This window comes from Theobroma umbraticum, unplaced genomic scaffold (genome assembly GCF_002168275.2).
Source record: "Theobroma umbraticum cultivar Fairchild unplaced genomic scaffold, ASM216827v3 scaffold_95.0, whole genome shotgun sequence".
In the NCBI taxonomy this organism is placed as follows: domain Eukaryota; kingdom Viridiplantae; phylum Streptophyta; class Magnoliopsida; order Malvales; family Malvaceae; genus Theobroma; species Theobroma umbraticum.
The window spans coordinates 10,767,488-10,781,879 of NW_018397257.1; the positions used below are offsets into that span (position 1 = coordinate 10,767,488).

The 14,392-nt window shown below is 35.9% G+C and overlaps 2 protein-coding genes and 1 pseudogene across 4 annotated transcripts in view; 2 read left to right on the forward strand and 1 right to left on the reverse strand.

Annotated features, from left to right (window-relative positions):
• The window catches only part of LOC149527474 (protein NRT1/ PTR FAMILY 2.7 pseudogene), a 6,452-nt pseudogene extending 3,145 nt beyond the window's left edge, over positions 1-3,307 (forward strand). Inside the window, exon 3 of the transcript XR_016351016.1 lies at positions 2,485-3,307. The product of XR_016351016.1 is annotated as a protein NRT1/ PTR FAMILY 2.7 pseudogene (transcript). The remainder of the gene's footprint in view (positions 1-2,484) is intronic.
• A 1,892-nt stretch (positions 3,308-5,199) lies between these two features.
• Positions 5,200-7,761, forward strand: LOC110412464 (protein NRT1/ PTR FAMILY 2.7-like). The gene is made up of 4 exons (XM_021422997.2): positions 5,200-5,289; positions 5,371-5,588; positions 5,710-6,248; positions 6,831-7,761. The coding sequence occupies exons 1-4, from the start codon at positions 5,235-5,237 to the stop codon at positions 7,669-7,671; spliced, it is 1,653 nt and encodes a 550-aa protein (XP_021278672.2). The 5' UTR covers positions 5,200-5,234; the 3' UTR covers positions 7,672-7,761.
• Positions 7,762-8,883: 1,122 nt separating this feature from the next.
• Positions 8,884-13,882, reverse strand: LOC110412967 (Glyceraldehyde-3-phosphate dehydrogenase-like family protein). Of its 2 annotated transcripts, XM_021423639.2 has the most exons (13): positions 13,527-13,882; positions 13,135-13,285; positions 12,955-13,032; positions 12,700-12,815; positions 12,365-12,418; positions 12,160-12,247; positions 11,921-12,013; positions 11,668-11,708; positions 11,038-11,091; positions 10,621-10,737; positions 10,187-10,350; positions 9,680-9,749; positions 8,884-9,320 (listed from the first exon to the last, which is right to left on the reverse strand). In XM_021423639.2, exons 1-13 carry the CDS (start codon positions 13,620-13,622, stop codon positions 9,195-9,197), a joined length of 1,248 nt encoding a protein of 415 aa, XP_021279314.1. In that variant the 5' UTR covers positions 13,623-13,882; the 3' UTR covers positions 8,884-9,194. The 2 variants fall into 2 exon arrangements, with proteins under 2 accessions (XP_021279314.1, XP_021279315.1); XM_021423640.2 differs by lacking the exon at positions 10,621-10,737.
• Between the last annotated feature and the right edge of the window lie 510 nt (positions 13,883-14,392).

A 14,392-nucleotide genomic window follows, 5' to 3' on the forward strand; every position in this document is an offset into this window, starting at 1 on the left:
ACTGAATTTTGGTTATTATTTGGTTTGTGCTAAGCTTTACAAATATCAAAATCCGGAACAGGAAGTGGAAAGGTAGTTCCTACCTTTGATAACTGAAGGAGAAAAGAACCAGCTTACTTTGCTGTATATCTGTCTCTATACAATGAAATATATTTGCATGCATATTTCAATTCTATCTATCGATAACAAATTTATATACACTCTATCTTCCATATCTTTTTAATAAATAACACCAAGGTTCACGATTTAAATTTCTCGTCTCTTTTTTCATTAATCTTGTTTCTCCTACATCATGTTTTAATTTGAATTACTAGTTTGTATAGTGTGCATAAAATCATAATATTTGCATGGAGAGTGTTAACCGGTGAACTTCCTATACACGAGCGGCACTGGTACAGAGGAAGATAAATATGTAGTTAAATTGTCCGTCTTGTGGTGCAGATCTGGAAACAGGTTTTCACTGTTTGTGCAATTGCCGAGTCGCGATGGCAGCATGACTTACATCTAAATGGGTTTTTACAGAGATATCAGAAAGTTTTCTCTCAATAGTGGACTGGTTTAAGGTGTTAACTCAACAAGTTGGAAAGGAGGACTTAAGAGGAAATTATTTGTGTTATGTGGTCAATTTGGAAGGCTCGGAATTCTTTCATCTTCCAACAAGTAAGATTGGACCCGGGAGCTGTTATAGAGTTGGGTCACAAAATGATTTCACAACACCAAAATACCAATTATTCAAGTGGCCAACGTGCGATAGAAGACGTGGTTATGGAAGCCGGTGGAGGCGGCCAAATGGATGGAGATTGAACACTGATGCTGCTGTTTTTGAGATAGTTAGGAGCAGGCTTTATTGTTAGGAATTCAAATGGGGACTTAATCCTAGCAGGAGTAACATGGTTTGCACATTACTCAAGTGTAACAGAAGCTGAATTGCGATCACTGGTCTGGTCTTTGATAGTTTGTAATCCAGAAAATACAACTGTGGGTGAGATAAAACTAGACCGTAAACAAGCTGTCAATTGGTTGAAAGAAAAGAACTATAATGGAGGTATATATGGGTCATATGGTAGAAGATTGCATAGTGCTAATGGAGAGGTTGGCTTGTCACTCTATCGTTCATTGCAAAAGGTAGGCTAATATGGCTGGTCATACAATAGCCAGGTCCGTGAAAACATTGGATGTAGACCAAGTCATATGGAAAGACCTTAACGAAAAGCTGATTCAAGCTGGAAATTTTATGTAATTGGTCATGTTTGGGATGTTGGGGATAAGCATGTCTAGGTTACAAGGAATGTATGTTAGGAAGGGTTCTCTCTTTTCTTTAATTACGGTTTTTGTCCTATTGGGTTTTTTCTCTCTTGCAAAAAAAAACTTTATGATCTCTCCCTTTGTCTTCTTCGTATCTTAAATTTAAAAAATATTTTAATTTAAATACCACTAATATAGTAGTGCATATTTTATTCATTGTTAATTTGATAATAATTTAATCAATTAAATGAGTCACAATTAATAAACCATTAATCATCTTATGATAAGGATTCGGGAATTGACGATTTGTAGTTTAATCAAGATATTCAATATTGATAAAAAATAAATATATGTATAAAGAAACAATTTACACACTACAAATTAATAATTGAAAAAAGTCTAAATTCTGTCGACAAAAAAAATTGACACATGGTTCCGAAATGAACAAAATAATTTATCTTTTAATAATAAGTGGGTTTAATAAATAAATAGCTAAATAAGAATCATTTACATGAAAGAAATGCCGTTGTCTTTAAATTGAAGCTGCAGGGGAGAGTCATGAATACCCATCCTTACCTATTAACGATGATGCTTGCATATATATATTTAAGATAGTTGCAATTGCATTAACTCGGCCTGTCCAAGTCAAAAAAGTCACCTAGGAGGTTAAGAAATATAAGAATATTTTGTTTAGAAATCATATTATTATTATTTTTTAATAATTGAGAAAAAAGAGATTATAATTTTATTATTTAAATAAAAAATAATTCATTAATCAATGAACTAAATGTTCAGATGCAGAATCCATATTGTTTGATTCTCTTTAATTAGATGCATCTACCTGGTAAGTCAAAGGCATAGTTCTCTTTAATTAGAGCTGCAATTCATGCTCTTCCTTTAGGATTGCCTTTGGCCATATCCCACCAACCCATGTTTCTTTCCTTGCTCACCATGTCAGGCAGAAAACTTCAACCTTGTTGTGATATTTATTACTAATTCGGATGATAATCTATTGAAGAAGTTGTGAACCTCATAACTTGCTCCAGAGAAGTGAAGCCTTATTCAAGACATCGATCCTGATGATGCTTTAAAATTGCATTTTTGTTTTTGGTGATAGAATCTCATAAATAACTTTGAATTTGAACCATGAAAAGAAAATTCATTGAACTAATCAAACAAAGAAAATTTGTTTCTTTTGAGGTAGGTTTTTAATTGATCAAGTCGTTTAATTTAATGTAGGTCCTTTAACCGTGCAGCACTGAAAACTGAAGGAGACATCCATGCAGATAGATCAATTGCAAAGCCATGGAGAATATGCACAGTCCAACAGGTGGGAGATCTGAAAACTCTAATCAGAATCTTCCCAGTATGGGCGAGCACAGTATTTTTAGCCACCTCTATCGCAATCCAGACCAACATGACAGTTCTCCAAGCTGTAGCAATGGACCGTCACCTTGGGCCCAATTTCAAGATCCGAGCTGGATCCATCGTAGTCGTAGTCCCAATCCCCACAGCCATCTTCATTGCCTTGTTCGATCGGTTTCTGTTCCCCACCTGGCAGAAGCTGACTGGTCCATTCTTAGACCCGCCGCTACGAATCGGAATAGGCCATGTGTTCACCATACTGAGCATGGCAATATCAGGCCTGGTGGAGTCAAAAAAGCTAAAGATAGCCCATGATCACCACCTCCAGGAACAGCAGGGTGCCACAGTGCCTATGCTGTCCTTGCGGCTGTTCCCACAACTAGTTGTGGTAGGGATTGGACAAGCATCTCATTTTCCAGTAAACGTTTCATTGTACTATCAAGAATTCCCTGTCTCGATGAAAAGCACAGCAACTGCCATGATTTCTATAGTCGTCGGGATTGCTTTCTATGCGAGCACAGCTCTGGTTGATCTGATCAGGAATGTTACAAGATGGTTGCCAGCTGACATAAACGATGGGAGGCTAGACAATTTGCATTGGACCTTTGTTGTGCTGGGGTTACTGAATTTTGGTTATTATTTGGTTTGTGCTAAGCTTTACAAATATCAAAATCCAGAAGAGGAAGTGGAAAGGTAGTTTCCCAGCTTTGATAAGTGAAGGAGAAACAAACCAGCTTACTTTACAGTATATCTGTCTCTATACAATGAAATATATTTGCATGTATGTTTCAATTATCCAAAACAAATTTATATACACTCAATCTTTTGCTTCTTTTTAATAAATAACAATAAAGTTTAAAATTTAAATTTCTAATCTCCCTTTTTTTTTGTAAATCTTTTATCTTCTATGACATATTTTAATCCAAATTATTAATATATACTATGTACATAAAATAATCTTTACATCCCTCTCTTAGTCTTCCTCCTTTCCGAAATTTAAGAAATATTTCAATTTAAGTACTATCAATATAGTAGTACATATTTATTCATTGTTATTTTGATAATAATTTAGTTAATTAAGTGAGTCATGATTAAACCCTGAATCTTCTCATGAAATGAATCCAAAAGTTGACAATTTGTAAATTAAAGATATTAAATATTGAAAAAAAATATATGTACAAAGAAATAATTTATAAAAAACAATGATACATTACTTACAGTTAAAAAAAATCTAAATTTCATCGAAAAATAATTTCACATATGTTTTAGAAATGAACAAAATAATTTATTTTTTTATAATAAGTGAATTTAATAAATAAATTGACACGAAAAATGTCATTAACATGATACTGAAGCAACAGGGTGAGTCATGGAAACTCACCCTTACCTTATTTTATTTATTTATTTGTTAAGATTAGTTTAAATACAATATTGCATGATCTTTCAAAAAAATACAATAGTGCATGGCTGTCCCTATTGCCTTAGGTTATTAACAACGAAAATCATGAATAAAAAGAAAAAGAAAAATGTTGTCGGTTTTTTTTAATTCTTTTATTATTATTATTTAAATGTGGATAATCAAAGTTGCTAGCAACATATTTCATTTGCCACAAGTGCCATGTGTTCCTTTGATTTTATGATTTTTATCGTCAACATGGCTAATAATTTAATGCATTAAAATTTGTTTATATATGTTATACTATAAACCAAGACTATAAAGTTGTCATTTATAACATTTGTGGGGGACTTGGCTCTAAGTCATTATCAGTCCCAATAGGATATGATCCCTCTACATTTTTTTTTTGGGGTTCATCATCATCTCTAGGGCATCTTTTCTGTCTATATACTACTTTTATAAATGATCAAGTGCAAAGGATATAATTTATATATATATATATATATATATATATATATATAAACACATAAATCTAGCTTGATGTCCCAATTAATGGTTGTTGAGAGAGGGAGAAAAGGGACAACACCATGAAAGATAATGCAAGTGTAATGACTTGAGTCTAAGTATTATTAGTTTAGTAACTCTTCAAGCTTAAATTATAAAATTTTTAAAAATTTTAAGTTAAAATTCAAGTTGTTAATAATAATTGATTATATTTTAATAATTATATCTATTTCTTATACGAAATGGGAAATCTCATAGGGGATTCTTGTTTTTCAAAATAATTTTACTTTGGTTTGATTCCTAGATTGAAACTGACTCAAATTATGGCGTACTCCTAATAGAGTTCAAAGCAAAGTAGAAAGGAACACAAAAAGGGCCAGAATTAACAATGGCCGCCAGCATGCTGTGTGGCAACCTGCCAGGCTTTCGTCTGGAACTGATTCTCAGAGGAAGCCAAGACATGCGAATTTTGTCCAACATGCTTTAATGGAATGTTGAATATATTTTACTGCAATAAATTTTATCTGCTGCCACCTTGATTTTTTCTGCCTTGATGCTGGGAGGGTGACACAAGCACAAGCAGCTTTGTGGGGCATATTTACAGGGCAACGAGAACAGCGTATCTCTGGCTATAAATTAATCACTCGATAAGAACTCTTCAACAACAGCAGTAGTGGCAGAAGCTTGAGAGTCCAAGCAGTTCCCTGGTGACTCTGAAGCGCCAATGTCAGATTCCAGAAGCAAAAAGGGTGGTTTGATCACCTTATTCTTCATTGCAGGTCTCTTTTTTCTCTGATATGAAGTTTTTTCTCAGACACTCAACTGTGTTACAGCTTGGTTTATTGGTTGGCACGAAGCAGGGACCCTGTCAGGGGTGATGCTGTCTGGTTTCGGATGGTTAGCAAACCTGATTGTCTACCTGGTTGAGGAATTCCATGTGGATAGCATTGATGCTACTCAGATTTCCAACGTGGTTCATGGTAGTATAAACCTGATTCCAATCCTTGGAGCTGTCATTGCTGACTCCTTCTTGGGAACCTTTTCTGTTGTTGCAATTTCTAACTTTATCTCTTCCCTGGTAAAATGACTTTTTGCCTTTTATGTTCATTCTTTTATCTTTGGTGGTTTGAGTAATTATACTTCATTTGCATGATCATATAAGGCTGTTTGCTCAATCTGGTAGTTATTAAGCTCTGCAGGGGATGATTCTGCTAACCTTAACAGCAAAAATCGGCTCTTTGAAGCCCCCGCCTTGTGAAACTGGATCAAGCCTGTGCCAAACTACATCGAAACTACAATTGGCAATCCTATATGCGAGTATGGCTATGGCATCTGCAAGTTTGGGAGGGAGCCGATATACTCTAGCAACAATGGGAGCAAACCAACTTGATAAGCCAAAAGATAAAGAATCTTTCTTCAATTGGTTCTTTTTCACTATATTTGCTTCTTGCATAATAAGTTCCACAGCTCTTGTCTATGTTGAGGAAAGCATTAGCTGGGGGCTCGGATATGGCATATGTTCCGCTGCTAACTTCATTGCTTTAGCCATTTTCTTGGCCGGACACCGATTCTATCGGTATGACAAGCCACGTGGGAGCCCATTTACGGGTCTGCTTCGTGTTGCTGTTGCTGCTGTGAGGAAAAGGAAGGTCGAGCTATCATCCAGAAGTGATGATTATTACCATGAACATGATGGAACGAACAAGGTCATGCCTGCAATACCTAAACGGAGTTTCAGGTAAAAACTTTGATTTCCAAATTATATCCACTACTAATGATTAGACCTATTACTACCCACCCCTTCGTCTCTTTCTTTCACAGAAAAGGCGAATGATGCTACTCAAAACTAATAGTTTTTCTGGTATAGTCATACATGCAGAAACCAATGTCATCCCATGTGAATTTTAGGCTACTGGGTGTACTACAATGAGACGTTTTAGTCATTCAGATCATGAGTTAGTGAGTATGCCATAAAAAAAGTGCTCGGTCCTTATCCAAGACTTCCAAAGATGCTCAAAAGATAGTAATCTTTTGAAGTGTGACATCAATGGGTAGAAGGCCTCTCCATCCGTTATTTGATCCCTTGAAATTCCATATGATATGATGATCAATGAGTCGTAAGAAATATGATGATCACTTTGGTGTTAACCTTTTCAAGTTGTGATAATTTAGATGCCATTAGTTCTATAACTTTAGTGGAGAGCCCGAAGGCGCATGTGCTCCGGTCAACCCTTGCGCATGTGGCATCAAATGATTGTCTCTAAATTTGAACTAATCAACCTAAGCAATGAAGGTGAAAATGTTTTCTCCTTTGATGTAGGTTCTTGAACCGGGCAGCGCTGAAAACGGAAGGAGACATCCATTCGGATGGATCAATCGCAAGACCATGGAAGCTATGCAGTTTACAACAAGTAGAAGATCTCAAAACTCTGATAAGACTTTTCCCAATATGGTCAAGTGGTATATTTCTCACCACCCCTATAGCAATCCAATCCAGCATAACAGTTGTCCAGGCTCTATCAATGGACCGTAACCTTGGGTCCAACTTCAAAATCCCTGCTGCATCTATTATAGTCGTGATCCTAGTATCCTCATCTATCTTCGTAGCCCTCATTGATCGTTTCCTATTTCCCACCTGGCAGAGGCTGATTGGCAGGCCTCTGACGCCGCTGCAACGAATCGGAGTAGGCCACATTGTCAATGTGCTAAGCATGGGAATTTCAGCCCTGGTGGAGTCAAAACGGTTGAAAACAGCCCATGCTCACCACCTTGAGGCACAGCATGGTGCCATAGTGCCTATGCTGGTCTGGTGGTTATTTCCACAGCTTGTTGTGGTTGGCATTGGCGATGCATTCCATTTTCCAGGACATGTTGCATTGTACTACCAAGAATTCCCTGCCTTACTGCGAAGCACAGCTACTGCCATGGTTTCTTTGGTCGTCGGGATTGCTTTCTATGTCAGCACAGCTCTGCTCGATCTAATCAGGAATGTTACAGGATGGTTGCCAGAAAACATAAACAGTGGAAGGCTAGATAACCTGTATTGGATCTTAGTTACGGCAGGGTCCCTGAATTTTATTTATTTTTTAGTCTGCGCTACGTTGTATAAGTACCGAAACATTGAAAAGGAAGTCGATGATGCTTCCAGCTTTGATATATAATATTCCTGAAGAAACTAGAGCTGGAAGGCTTCATATCCTATCCCCCAAGCCAAACTTGTTACGAATTTAAGATTTTCAATTCAAAAATCTCATGATCAAACCATGGTTATATGGGAAGGTGGCGTTGAAGTTTCCTATGTACCAAAAAAGGCTATTGTCACTTCCATGTTCCTTACAAGTATTTCTCATATACGCCAATTACCCTTCATTTTAGTGATGTTACATCTTCCAAAAGCAAAGAAGGAAGATGCCAGAATTTCTTTCAATGACAAGTACAAGAATGGCTATGAGTATTGTCCTAATTTTGAAGAAAAGATAATGATTTGTACGCGTTTAGCATCTCATCTCTTTTATTTTCCACCACAAAATTGTGAGAGTGGTTCACCATCAGATTGTCAAATGAAAAAGGAAAGATGGAAGTGAGAGAGAAGGATTTAAATGAATCATTGGAGGAACTACCGTTGCAGGTGGCTGGAATCACTTAAACCCACTTTCTTAATGCATTCTGATGAAAATGCGTTCTCCACAGTTCATTATGGCCAATGCTTGTTTCTGTAGTTTAACTATTTCGATTTGTTGCAAAAAATTGATTAGTTCTTGAAGTCATGATGAGTTCTTCCAGAGGAAAACATGTGATTCGAATATGGTAGGACCTTAGGAAATGATAAGAGGAAATTCTACTGCATCATTGAGGTTTTGAATTATCTATATAAAAACAATCCCTGTGATTCTCTGTATACCATGGAGTCAAGTGCTGCTGTTTCCTTGAGATAAGACCCTAGGAAATGATAAGAGGAAATTCCACTGCACCATTGAGGTTTTGAATGATCTGTTTCAAACAATCCCTCTGATTCTCTGTATGGCATAGTGTCAAGTGCTGCTGTTTCCTTGAGATAAGACCTTATGAAATGATAAAAGGAAATTCAACTGCATCATTGAGGTTTTGAATGATCTAATATAAAGCAATCCATGTGATTCTCTGTATAGGATAGAGTCAAGTACTGTTGCTTCCTTGAGATTTCCACAATAATCCTATCAAGTTTTTGTATGTCTCTCAAAATTTTAAGTTCAAAATCTCAAATTCTACTGGTTAAGGTAACCCTTGGCATTGGGGGCAGCCTCATTAAAATATGGGGATCAGTTAATGCTCTTTTCAGTACAAGAAAAATCATGTCTAATGTCCCCATTTAAGAAATTTTGAATTATAATGGATAAAAGAGAAAATTCCATTCTATTCTCAGCATCCAAAGAATGCAGATCTGAAGTTACCGACTTCCATTCATGTATCAGTATGATTTGTTTCTTTCCAACATTTGCTGCAGGTGCATATAGCAAAGGCTTATACCAATCAGCTCAAATACCCGCATGTTCACAATCTCTAGTACAAGATTTCTTTCCAGAAACATATGGATAGCTAAATTATTCGACATTCAAAAACTTTGCATCTCTTTGCTTCATATTGTAGGTGAAATACACGGCAACTCAAGTCCTGATTCTTCTCAAGCTGATGTCCCCAATTTCTTTCAGGGAAATAGATCCTGAATGTCGAGGATATCAGCAAGCACACCTGCTGCAGTAGTATCATTCCCGGCTCCTGCGCCTTGAATAACTAATGGCTGTTCACTATAGCATCGGGTATATATTTCTAGCTGCAATTGCATCAGGTGAATGATACTTCAACTTCATATCTAATAGCTTAAAAATAGGAGCTGAATGTCTCAGCAGTTTTAATCTACCATAACCGAAAATGAGATGTTATTGTTCTATCCATAAGATAAAACCAAAAAAAAAGAAAAAGAATTTAACCACGTGGATTCTAAACTTGAAGCCTTATCATTTAGTAAATATAGTTTTTCCCTGTCCATCCAACTTCCAATGGACTAAGCACTGTAATTTCCAATATTTTGAATAATTTCCTATATTTTGAAAATGTAATTCACCATTTGAATTAGAATATTAAAGTCAGAGGAGGACCCAACATATAAAACAACAGAAAGGAGGGGCTTACCACATTGTCACTTCCTTTCAATCTTCCCAAAGCAGAATTCTTAGTAAGTTCTTGAATTCCAACTTCACACCTAAAAGCAGTAATGTGGTCATGGAACCATTAGCAAGTTCAAGGAGGGAAGAAAAACTGATGGTAATTAGGTCCAATGTTAAGGATATTTGCACAGACACTACTAGATAGACACTAGTTAAATTTAGCAAACATTATTAACACCATAAACAATCCTACTTTTTCATTTCAATTTATTTCAGAAAATTCGTTAGGGTTTACAACCAGTTTGGCTATCAGTTGGCCGGATCAATCAATCTCCTTCAACCTTCAGAGTTCTTTCTCTTTATTCAAATTATATATCAATTATACCTGCAAATCCTCCGTGATAAATCTACAATTACTTCAGACCTCAGATGAAAATAACAAATCACAACTTTTTAAATTTGCATATGTCTGTCTGTACGAGCTTGAATATGAACATTATGGTCCATGTTTCAAAAAAAGTGTCTAAAATACCTTGTGCCTTCTATCACACAGACATAACGGAGCACATTCCCATTGAGTGAAGCGTTTCTAACTCTCTCTTCAATATTGTTATCAAGCTTTACAAGCCCACCATTCAAAAAGTCTTCAACAGACATCTTACTAGGTCCCATTTCTTCAGGATACAAGCTCTCAATCTACAAAATAGATCAAACCATCAAAAGGAAGTTAAAGTTGACTGGCTATTTGGACAAATGCCAAATCAAGGTTGGAGGTGAGAGGGGCAGCCACAAGCCCATAAATCCCCATCTCATCACCCCTTCTCCCCTGAGAGAGAGAGAGAGAGAGAGAGAGAGAGTGTAAAACAGTTCTTTGAATATAGTAAAACCAACGAATTTATTTTAAACTCAGCCCCTCCAAAATTCTTATTGCTCCTAACACTACAATATTCAGTAGTCAGTATTCACCTTCATCATGACCTGGCTCAACGTTAGCAAAAGGCAAGATGAAGTATGCATACTGTTCTGAGTGCAACGTCGATGTCTATTCCTTATCTCAAAAATTGGACAACCTACAGTGTCATGCTGTGAACAAACATACATTTCCCTGTTGCTTTATTGTTGGCAAAAAGAATTATCAGCAGTTTCTATAAAATAAACAAAGTTATAAGTTCTAATAACCACTCTTGTTTTTTACAATTTCTCGATTCCTTCACAGGAAAGATGCTCATTAATTGCTTTTGTAACATTTGCAAAATATTACCCTGTATGAAGTTAATATTCAATGGAATATAGTTCTCAGCTGAAAAAATAAAAGGGAGTATGATTATTATGACTTCAAAGCAATCAATAGAACAGCAGGGAACAGAGAGTTTTACTACTGACCCTTATGCTACTTAACTCAATACACCTCCCAAGAAGTCGGGCAAGGATCAAAGCCTGCTTCATAGAATGGAAACTAAGTAAATCACACATATATGTAGTTGAAGCAATTTGTTAAAATTCTAAAGTAGGAAAAGATCAACTTCACCCTGGAGTCTATGTTACTATGATAATTCCATTTCATCACTTCGAATAAGTTATGGTGAAAAGTTGCTATTCCAGCTATAATCCTTTAGACCAAGTATGAATCAATTTATACATCAACGAGCCATTAGCAGATGTTAGATGTTAGACAGGACAAACTGGACCATAGAAGTTTCCCAAGCAAAAGACCACAATGGCTATTTATTCCTATGTCTTATATATTTTGAAAATTAAACAAATATTTTTCCTTATATTTAATATAAAATACATGAAATGACAAATAAACCTCATAAATGGATCAGCAAAGCACATAAGAGGTCCAGGAATATGATAATGCATATCTGCATGTAATAATCGTATATATGCTGCCAAACAGTTTATATTAATAGATGGCATGAGTTCATATCTAAGAGAACAGAGCTTGCAGTCCAACAATTTAAAAATATATATACAAACTAATCAGCATAAAGGGACTCTAATCATTCAAACCTTCCTGGAAACATCCATCCCACTGAGGTCATCTCGTGGATCTGCAACGACAAGATTAAGAAATAAAATTACATTTAAGCAACTCTTAAAGATCTTGCAGAATCTACCTTCTTTGCGAGAATACCACGGGCCAAAGAGAAAAGTCAAATTTTTAAAGGGTGGAAATCAATTATGCATAGCAAAAAGAATCTCAAGATTCACCTATCAACAAAGTTTTTGGCTAAAAGACAACAATTTTAGTTTTATAGAAAACCTGGTTCAGTGTATCCCAAGCTTTTAGCAGATTTAACAACTTGGCTCAATGGCTTGCCATCTTCAACCTCACTCATTACATAACCCAATGTACCTGTCAAAAACAAGTTTGTATATAAAAAAACAAATCAAAAGCAATAGTTGTATATAATTGATAACCATACCGAAAACCAAGTAGACACCCAACAAACATTCAAACTAACAGTATAGATTCATAACAATGCATTCACAAATTTTTACCGCTCAAACTTCCAACAATACGATGGATGGGGTCTCCAGATGAAATCAAGCGATTTATTGATGACATGACAGGAAGCCCAGCACCAACCTAATAGACAATAAAGCTAAATAAGTAGAAAAAGTTTGGGACATTGCAGTAGAGTTACATCAAACTCCATCTTCGCAGCCAAAAATATTTTAAGGAGATTGTTGCAACTTCACTTACAGTTGACTCATGCCGTATGAAGCGACGATGTGAAACCAATTTGTCATAATCCTCCTGCAGGACAGGGCAAAGAAAGATAATAACAATTTTAGAACAGCAGCAAGGTATAGATAAGAAAATCATAAAAATCATTAGAGAAACTGTTAATGACAGCATGAAATGCCTACTTAGTATCTCTTTACAACTGAGTCTGTTACTTTATTGATGGGTTGGTAGTTCAAAGTGAAAACATTCATGTCCACGGCATTACACAAAAAATATAATTTGACAACATGAAAAGCATCTCTAATTGTTTCAAGTTACCAGCTAATATGCTGTGTACTAGAACTTATTACCAGTGTGGATGTAAGAGGCTTTTTATTTGCCAGAACAATGCAACAACCCATGTCAACCCCTTGCTTTAGCACTCCAACAGTTTCGGAACTGGCTGAGCAATCTACAAGGACTAAACCTGTGGTGAAAGGATTACATTACAAAAACATAAACGTCTTGCCCCTCTTGGCCATGAACTAAGCTTCACTTTAAGTGAAGCTAATAAATGACCACATTCCGGGACAAAAAAGTCAACAGCAAAACAACACCAAACAAACCTGTTGATTTTCCAAGAAGCGATGCAATGCCTAGCACTTCCGTTCTTGATTCTGAATTGGAGAACGTTTGACACTCACCTGTGTGAAATAAGCAACAAACAAGCATAAGCAAGATTGTAAAAATAATTAAGGGCGTAGCTCTTGTCTGATAAAACGAAACATGGATATAAAATAATTTACCTACGCCATTAAGCTTTGACAAGGAAGAACCATCTGATTTGACCCTACAAACTTCAGTTAAAAGGTTATCGTCCAATTCCTTTTGTTTAGCATCTGATGCAACAACTAGTGATTTACTATCGGACACTCCCACAACTCGTAAATGAACTCCCTGCTTTGCAACAAATTATATCCAAAGCAATATAGTTATCACTCATCATCAATGAAATAACTCCAAAGACTTCTCCTTTAACTCATTTCACTCCACAAACAATTCACCCAAATGACAAAACACAACAACTTGAACAATGCGAAGGACGTTAGAATGAAAAGATGCTATTTTTAATGGAAATAAAAGAGACCCAACATCGGAAAAGATTGAAAGCGATGAAAGAAATGAGAAAGAGAAGTACGAGTTTGGCGTGAAGGGATCTGCAGGACACAATGTGCTGGAGAAGTTGGCTTCCAACACCTCCACAGCCCATTAGAATTAAAGGGATAGTCTTCATTATTCTGCTTCTGGTTGATCTTCTAGCTCTTGGGTTTCTTCTTTTTGGCTGATTTTTTATGAAACAAACCCTTTTTGAGAATTCTATAGACGGTAGATGAAGCCAAGGACAGTGAAGTGAAAAGAGAACTAATTTTTGATGACGTTGTCTCAAGTTTCTTACTTTCCTTCTTTCTCCTTTGATGGGTTTTGGACTTTTGGACCTTATTAGGGAAAACAAATGTATGCTCTCTTTTTTTTTTGTCTCTGTTCCTCTGGTATCAAACATTTTAGCTTTAGTCCAACATGTTACAATAACAATTTTCTCTCAGTATTTATTGTAAAAGCTTAATTATTATATTTAAGGCCAAATGCTTTTTTAGACTAAATTAATCTTATTTTATTAATATAAATCTTATTTTTTTAGAGATATAAAATAGGAGAACCTTTAAGAATTAAGACTTCTAAAAGAAATAAACAGTCCAAAACTTGTTTAAAATACAAATAGACATTAAAGCAATTATTTTTACTTAAAAGATGGTTGTCAAAAGAAATCATCAAACTAAATATAGGAGGACCAGTGAGAAAACTCTGTTTTTTATGCACCACTAACCGGGTAAGAATGGATCCGAAAAAGGTTGGTCCCGGGTCCAAAATAACGGCCTGGATTGTTCTCACTTCTCAGTTTCTCATCTGTGAGGGTGTTTAGCATGTGCTAACAAGACAATTTAGGGGGGTGTCTTTGTAAATTCGAAAAGTTTAAACAGCCAGAGTTTAGGGTTTCTCACTTTC

Coding starts and splice junctions, on each gene's coding strand:
- LOC110412464 (XM_021422997.2), top strand. CDS start 5,235: ATGTCAGATTCCAGAAGCAAAAAGGGTGGTTTGATCACCTTATTCTTC. Junction 5,290..5,370: donor CACCTTATTCTTCATTGCAG/GTCTCTTTTTTC, acceptor GGCACGAAGCAG/GGACCCTGTCAGGGGTGATG. Junction 5,589..5,709: donor CTAACTTTATCTCTTCCCTG/GTAAAATGACTT, acceptor TAAGCTCTGCAG/GGGATGATTCTGCTAACCTT.
- LOC110412967 (XM_021423639.2), bottom strand. CDS start 13,622: ATGAAGACTATCCCTTTAATTCTAATGGGCTGTGGAGGTGTTGGAAGC. Junction 12,419..12,699: donor AGCCTCTTACATCCACACTG/GTAATAAGTTCT, acceptor CCTGTCCTGCAG/GAGGATTATGACAAATTGGT. Junction 12,014..12,159: donor TATTGTTGGAAGTTTGAGCG/GTAAAAATTTGT, acceptor TGTTTTTGACAG/GTACATTGGGTTATGTAATG.